Source organism: Pyrus communis, chromosome 6, assembly GCF_963583255.1.
Source record: "Pyrus communis chromosome 6, drPyrComm1.1, whole genome shotgun sequence".
Lineage (NCBI taxonomy): Eukaryota > Viridiplantae > Streptophyta > Magnoliopsida > Rosales > Rosaceae > Pyrus > Pyrus communis.
In genome coordinates this window covers 25,588,624-25,597,002 of record NC_084808.1, presented here as the reverse complement: position 1 = coordinate 25,597,002, position 8,379 = coordinate 25,588,624, and the positions used below count along the sequence as shown (strand labels likewise).

General features: G+C 36.2%; 1 protein-coding gene across 4 annotated transcripts; it reads right to left on the bottom strand.

The window, feature by feature from the left end:
• Positions 1-2,089: 2,089 nt before the first annotated feature.
• Positions 2,090-4,875, bottom strand: LOC137736846 (F-box/kelch-repeat protein SKIP11). 4 transcript variants are annotated; one of them, XM_068476135.1, is made up of 3 exons: positions 4,581-4,874; positions 4,145-4,245; positions 2,090-3,944 (listed from the first exon to the last, which is right to left on the bottom strand). In XM_068476135.1, exon 3 carries the CDS (start codon positions 3,873-3,875, stop codon positions 2,547-2,549), a length of 1,329 nt encoding a protein of 442 aa, XP_068332236.1. In that variant the 5' UTR covers positions 3,876-3,944; positions 4,145-4,245; positions 4,581-4,874; the 3' UTR covers positions 2,090-2,546. The 4 variants fall into 4 exon arrangements, with proteins under 4 accessions (XP_068332236.1, XP_068332239.1, XP_068332237.1 ...); XM_068476138.1 differs by having other exon boundaries at positions 4,145-4,238; XM_068476136.1 differs by having other exon boundaries at positions 2,090-4,245; positions 4,581-4,875.
• Between the last annotated feature and the right edge of the window lie 3,504 nt (positions 4,876-8,379).

Sequence of the window (8,379 nt, the reverse complement as noted above, 5' to 3'; positions counted from 1 at the left end):
ATGAAGATGGGGGAGAAGAGAGAGAAGGGGGGTGGGGAAAGGGGACGTGAGGCTTTATTTTTTATTTTTTTATTTTATATATTTTTACTTTTCTTTATTATTTTAATATTTTAATATTAAATGATTTTTTTTTAGTTTTTAATAATATTTTATTAAATTTTTAATAGAAAATGGGTTCCAAATCAAGCCACGTCAGCATTTAACTGAGAAATTCATGCCAAACTAATGGAAGGTATAACATTGGCACAAATTCGTAAGATGAGGTATGACATTGTCAATTTTAAAAGATGAGGTATGAAAGTGTCGTGATACCAATAGTTGAGGTAGTGTTTTGTACTTTACCCTAAAGAGTTTTATGGCGCAATTATTTATTTGGAATGAGAGAAGTTATATTTTAACACAAAGTAATGAATTTTTCCTTACACGAACTTAAGTGTATATGTTAGCTTGCGATTAGGAGTTCGGTAAGAAATGATTGTTTTTACTTTACATTTAGAGTAGTGTTATTCACACTCCTTGTTATTTTTGTCCATTAATCTTCTTCAATTCATTCAATCCAACTGCGAATGGTGTGTAAAAGGTAAAAATAGGTGCATGGATAGCACTTCCCTATATTTAATGTTAGGAGCCAAGCAATGTCTTTCTGCAAAAAAGGCCTCAGCGAGCTTCTAAGTTTCGTGGTGAAAACCTTTCTACTTTGAAGTGTCCCAAGTCCCCGAACGCATTAGAAATCAGAAGGGCCTTCGTGGGCTACAAAGGTAGAGGCCTACTTTCTGGTTATGATTTGGTGAGAAAGGGACGAGCCCATTGGGTGAGCTAATTAGTCGGAGCACCCTTTACAAAAGCCCATTAAGGCCCAATATTGGATTGTTTTTTAAGTGTGCCGAATGTGACGTTACTACTTTCCCCCGCCCATGAAAGAGCGGGGCGATCGACAACATTGTTGTTTTACCTTGTACATGATATAGTAATAAATTAATTTATACGTTATCATATAAGGGAGTTGATAACATCATGTGACGACAGAACGACATCCGTCACGAAAAGTTTCTCAATTTTCAACCATAAAACGCCAAGTTGAGCCGAAAGCATAGTTATCCAAACAAATCAAAAAGTAGACAAATTAATCACCACCTTAACTTTAACCCATACAGAAAATTCGATTGAAAGAATAACCATCACTTCCCAAAACCAGCCGCATCAGGAACAGATAACGATCAAGTCGAGCAAATTGACGTGCATGAACAACAAGATATCTGTCTTATCCGATTTAAAAAGAAGAAAAAGCAAAAAGTCAATGCGCGCTGCTTGCAAAAGTTTCAAACCTACCAATCATATCGCACGGCTATTCTACTCCACATGCCAATCAGAAAATCATGCCGAGACACCATTGGAGGTAATCGTTATTGACGCTCGAAATAGTCATATTTCACACATTTTCTTGCTCTTTTTTATTGGAGAAAAGTTGACGAAAGGGTGCTAATAACAACTCCCGTAGCATCAAAAATTAGAGGAAGACATAAGTAAATGAAATAATGGCACACTCCTCCCTCTTTTTCTAGCCTTCGGGATGACGAACCAAAGACGAATCAAGGGACAAAAGAAAAAGGGAAGAGTGCAGAAGTAGAGGACAGGAGTACGGAAATCACTGTACTTTTACTTTTACACACTCAAATGGCGTTAATGGAAGAAAAGAGAGCTGGTCAGTACCACCTCATAGACTAAACTTATGGAGGGCAAGTAAAAATCATGCCAATTATAGGTAGAACAACAGATTAACACATGAATGAACAACATCTACTGCAACACAAATCCGCTAAAATTATTCTAACTACGATCAGAACATTGCCGAACAACAGTAAATTTCAAAAGACACACCTAAATGTGGAAGCAACAGTACCAGAAGAGGGAAGATGTTGCGTACATGACTAGAGTCTTTTAACATCGGACTGTTTTGCACATTTAGTACCATAAACGTTTATGAAGATTAGATGGTAATCCAAGAATTCAGAGGAAACTCAAAAATTTATTACATATATAACCCATCACAATTTCATCAAGTAATGCAATCAGCACATAAGCCAGCATCAAAGATAACAACCTTCATAATTTATTTCCTCTTGTGAAGACAACACAAATACAATTAAGAAGGCGAAACCCGTAAGACTAGTTGTGTGTATTTCAAAAAGCTTCAGCAGGCACTACTGACAACCTACCAATGTGTTGGTACTTCAAATTATTGAACCTGTTCCTATATCCTACACGATGCCAACGTTTAAAATTTCTCATGTTGCTAAAAATGGGGCAAGACAAATTCCATATGAGGAAATCAATATAAGCTTGAAAAAAGGAAAGTTAAAAAAAGAAAAAAGTTCACTCAAGAACTCATTCCCAGAAAACATTCAATTGAATCTTGAGTAAAATTAAAAATTCTTCCCCATTCTCCCCCACCCGAAAGGGATTTAACAATCAAAAAGAAAAGGGGGAGTTACCAATTAGCAAGACTCGTGTGTCGATGGACAATCCAATCTTATACATCTGTACCTTCAGCATCCCATCACTGCACAATTATAGACAAAGTTACCCGATTGCTTCCTCGCAAGCAAGTTCCATTGTGGAGGACCCTCACCTGGAACCCATGCATTGATCTCTATGAATCCTTCACCCAGAGCCCTAGGCCCGCCAATAACAATAAGCTGGTCTCCACAAGCCCTGAATGCAAGACCCCAACCATTCATTGAGGCTGCCCGCTCTGGCAATCTCCCCACCGTCAGCCACACTCTTCTCTCCTTATCATATTTCCTCACCTCCATGTCAGCATAGTCAGCAGCATACAATTCATTATTTACCACTGCAACCAGAGGTGGTGCCTCACCAGCAGGCACATCAGTCTCTCTGGCTGCACCACTCCGTCCAGGAGACATGTTAGGTATTTCTGTCCATGTTCTTGCCATTAAATCATATTCTTCGCCACATGTAAGAACCTTCGAATCACTTCCCCCAATGCCACCAATAACATAAAATTTTTCATCCATAAAAACCCCGGAACACATCTTCCGGGGCTTCTTCATGCTCGGGAGCATCTCCCAAGTCTGAGTCTCAGAATTATATAGCTCCGCAGAGCTGAGTATATTTCCCTGTGAATCACAACCACCCGCCAAAATTGCAATCTCTTTAAGGCTGGCAGACCCAAACAAGCATCTCGGGGCATTCATTCTCATTCCAGAAGACCACGAGTTTGTCAAAATACTATACCTAAAGATTACATGGGAAGTCACCTCCTTACCAAATACAAGAAGCTCGGTTCCCACAGCGCAAGATTCCTTGTCCGAACACATGAAACATTCATTGGAAGTCATCCTTGGCAAGTGCATCCACCTTCCACGATTGGGATCAAAGGCCTCCCATTCAAGTAGGTGGCAAGAGAAATAAATCCAGTGCTCAATGACATCATTCTGCCTCCTCAGTTTATAGAGCTCCCCGCTCCTAACTAAGGAGCGGAAGCTCTGGTTCAAAGAGGCAATGGAACCATAATCAGATCTCGAGCAGCGAATTAGGCAGCTGATCAAGTTGTCCCTACCAATCCTATTTATATGCTTATCCGAATCTGACGAAGCCCGAGAATGCTGCTGATCCTCCGATTGCTCACACAATGACTGATTCACCTCCGTCTCCACCATGTCACAACAATCCAATCGCTTACACAACTTCCTCTCTCGATGCTCTTCGTCGTCATCACCGCCATCAAACCCCAATGGGCGCTTGCTGTTGGAAATATCGTCGAGCCGGCGGTAAGTCATGTATGGCCACTCGCTTTCTGGCTGGCAAGAGCTCGGAAACACCCTCGAAAGCAAGCAGGATCGACCCTCCAACATTTCTCCGGGAAACAATCAATGGAAGGCCACCAAATTCAGACCCAAATCCTATCCAAAAGCCTCTTATCTCTGGGTAAAAAAAATTGACAAATTCCACAGATAAATTTTCCAAAAATCCAATCCCCCAAGTCCCTCAGAAAGTTCAGTCAAAATACAAGATTCAAACTATTCAGAATTCAATCAAAATTAGAAAAAAAAATGTCCAGTTTGTTTGTCAAAAATAGTATAAAAACCAAATCTTTGCATGAATCGGATGAAGAAAGTCCAACCTTTTCAGCACTATCTGTCAAACTTTCAGCCTTCCAACTCCATCATCCAACGATCCCAGATGGGTTTTCTCCAAAAACCAATCTCTCAATTATCCTTTTTCCTTTCAATATGCGAGAAAGTCAAATCAAAACCAGAGTTTCACAGAAATTAATACCCAAAAAAATGAAAATTCTTGTTTGTCAGAAAAGAAAATTGGGTCGATGTTAAAACATTAAAATCTGTAAACCCAGCGAATCAAATGAGCAAAAAAAAATCGAAATCAGAGCTTAATTTATAAGTTCTAATTAACCCCCAAAACAATAACACAAAGTTAAATTAGATCTGTTTACAATTGGCTATTCACAAATAAACCTTTTTAATCCAGCAATTTCCCCACATAAAAAAGCAAATTAAATTGATTAAAAAGGAGAGATTAAAGAAATGCAAGGGACTTACGGATTGGATAAGAAGAAAAAGGACCTGGTTGGAATTTTCAAAATTTCTCCCTCTCTCTCTGCCTTTCTCTCTCTAACTGTAACTCCAAACTCATAGTTTCTTTTCTTCGCAGTTCTCTCTCTCTCTCTCTCTCTCTCTCTCTCTCTCTTCCCCAATTGTCCGTCCTTTGGATTCTCTCTGCAAATCAGAGAAAGCTCTGAGCTTCTTCGGCTTTGGAGCAAAAATCTTCAGTGAGCCCCCCCATCCCTCTTAAACCATTCCATTTAAATTTATAAATTTTAATTTCTTGGTTTTTTGGCTTTTAATATTTCGACGTTATTTTTTAAGATCAGAAAATAATATTATTTAATTAAGTTTTTATTTAAGTCGGAAGCACTATGGAAATCGCTTTTGTGTTAACATTTCTCGTTGAGTGGAGGTGGGGCCCCCAAAAAGCCTGGCAGACAGAGTTTCTAGCCGTAGTTGCCGTTATAATTACCGGGAACCGGTTGGCGCCTCCATACGTGTTGACCGGGGAGATTGGTAATGCTAACTGTCCCTCGCTGGCGTCGACGGGCCGGCTGGACACGACTCCGTAATCTTACGTCATTTGCTGCCCGTGAAAGATCCGATTTCTCGTCTGACGTTTTGGTCAATTTATCGGAACTTTCCGAATGGTTTCGGGCTCTCCCATTGGAGGTTGGGATACTCTGCGATTGAACTTCTTACACTCGTTTTGCTTTTTTTGGTGGTTCCGGTTTTTTTTTTTTTTTTTTTTTTCCTTTCTGGTGAAATTATTAACAAAAGGACCTTCGTTAATTACCCTATTTGACTGGTCAAATCCATCGTTAATTATATTGTTAATATCATTATTACTTGGAAACTTTAATATCAATTTTTATGCTCAACTTAGTATTACGGTTTTCACTTGTAAGTGAGAGTTATTAGGTTTAATTATCACAACAGTCGAATTTAGCTGGCCCATTATGAGGCTTAACTCACTCTCCCACCGATTTAATGTAAACGATATTGTTTGTTCCAAAAATAATATATCAATGTTATGGGACATTTGACCCCAATGTTATTAAAAAATAAAATCCTAATTTTCTGCCATTAAATCTCAATTAAGTTGGTATTTTCTTCTCAGGTAAAAATTGATTAGAAATAGCCATTGATGTGAAAAGTGAATTGTTTATTTCATTTGATGCAATTTGTTATTGAATAAGAAAATTGGGTTTTATAGGGTGCGTGTCAATTTTTGCGTTATATATAAATTAGGCATGCTCACTAAAATTTCGATTGGATTATCTAAAAGAATGAACGTTTTAACATTAATGTACAATAAAATATGATATAAGCGGTTTGCACTATGTAGGGATAAAATGTTATATTTACTCGTCCATGTAACGTATAAAATGAGGTAGATTGATAAGACACATGTGTTTACCACTAAGTAATGTTATGTTTCATAAACTTATGAACATTTATTAGTACACAAATCTAAAACATTCACTTAAAAAACTTGCCACACCCGTTTATAGTGACGTATTTAGGTTGAAACGATTTCTTTTATTATACAAAATCAAAACCAACTTGGCCAATCTATATGCCAGATCTTTAATTATTCGTAGAGTATGAAAGATGGGAGCTAAGTTGAAAATTGGTTAAGGATTCAATTTTTTGGGCTTGGACACCAACCAAACAAATAGGTAAACTTCATCTTACTTTTTGTTCAACCGAATTGTTAACATGAAGAAAAGGTGTCGCAACTCCAAAATGTTTCAATCAATTATTCTTCTTTTTACTTTGAAGTTTGTCTTTGGACATTAGCACTTTAAAATTACGTGTGGACATGCTCGAATTAGAAAGGTCCATTTCATGCGGGAAAGGGAGCCGTGTCAAATTAATTACATTTCATCAACTTTTGCTAATGCCTACATTCTCAATGATCTCATTTCCAATTTGTAATTATCAACTTACAATTTATATAAATTAGGTTAGGACTTAGGATCAACAGGTGTCACACTTTCCCACATGCACGCTATAACCAAGAAACTAGTCATAATAATATGAACTGAGAAATGCTAAAAAGATTTTATTAAAAGTGAGATTTTTCATGGATTTTCTAACACTGGATAGTTTTTATACAATCTTTTATAATGTTGACATGAGAATTAACGTTAAACTATAAGATAACAGATAATCAGTCCATGTAGAGTCTCTTTAGCATTTCTCATAACTTGGTACCTTCCATTTTTTTTTCATTTTATTATTCTCTTTTAACTCCTTATTTTTTTTCCTACCACCTAGTACTATGGTCTATTGGTATTCGTTTTCAATTGTAAGTAAGAGGTCTTAGGTTCGATTATCACCAAAGACGAATTTAACCCAAATTATTGTTATTTCATTATGACACTTAGTCTGCTTTCTTATTCTCTTATTGTAAATAATATCATTTTTTCCGTAAAATAGAAAGTAAAACAAAAACTAATCTACCTTTTGGTGGAAAATTCCATGTAGGCAAAAGCTTCAGTCAAATCAAATACAATTTCAACCTCCATAAAAAAAAACCCTTTGCCCCTTGGATATGATAAGGTCCATAAGTAATAGGAATAACATAATCAAAATAAAATAAATAGTATATAATAAAATGGTGCGAGAGGGGTCAGGGGCCGAAGTGTCAATTTAAGTAGACGGCTTTTCCCATTTGACCGTCTAATAAAAACCAAAATTTGTTTGAATTAATTTAGATTATCTTGTTCTGATATTGCGAGGCTGATAAAAATAGATGGATTGGACGTGTCATTATTTGATTACTAACAAACACACACAAGCTACGCAACAAAATACAGGTAGAAATCCATTCCTCACCAGATAAAGCACATCAATCAAATCCAGTTATTGTCTTGGAAATGAATTTCAAAATCGTATTTCATACGTTACGTTATGAATTTATTTTCTGTCGTTAATGATTCACACAATAATAATTAAATGTGAAATGTCATATTAAAACTACAAGCTAGTCCTATTTTTTGAAAAAAAAAAAAAAGATAATTCAAGTTTTAATTGACAGGAATATGAGTATGATATATTATGCATGTTTATTATAACTTCTACACAAATACTATTAACTACCAAACAAAAAACAAGTAGACACCAATTTTGTGCTCTACCTTTGGCTAGTTATAACAAAGTGTTTAAAATGCTATATAATTTCATGTTCATCAAAAGAAAGATGTTGTATCATTATTTATTTTTGGAAAATCAACGTAAAAACTTTAATGCAAATTAAAATGTTGAGAAAAAAACTTTAGCTGCAAAACATTTTTCCATCCATAAACAAGCTTTGCTCCATAATTTTTATCTCCACCAAGTTAAAGGGGTTTGCAGCTTCAATACGTAATTTTCTTTCATTTATAAATAACGATGTAATTTGGTTGTGCACTATAAGCATATTACGAAATATTTACGAATATATTTTTGTTTGTCATAAATAAACATTTTTCTATCAAGTACTCCTGAAACACACACTCGTGCACAGTACCTTTGCTTGTGTATTCGAACTCGAGACGCACAGATAAGAACCCATCATACTGTCTTTTAGAATATTAAACTACATGCAATTTTATTTTTAACTTTCACTAACTTTAGTAAATCACTTGCAGTACGTAATAAAGTAAAGAATATTTCCATAGATTTGGCGCGCTTCTATTGAGGGCAGACACTGATTTAGAAATATGTGCCACGTGTCGGCGCTGCACGTGGGTGGCTCTTAGTGGGCGGTAAGAAATTGTCCAAAAGGCAATGGCTTTTTTTATTT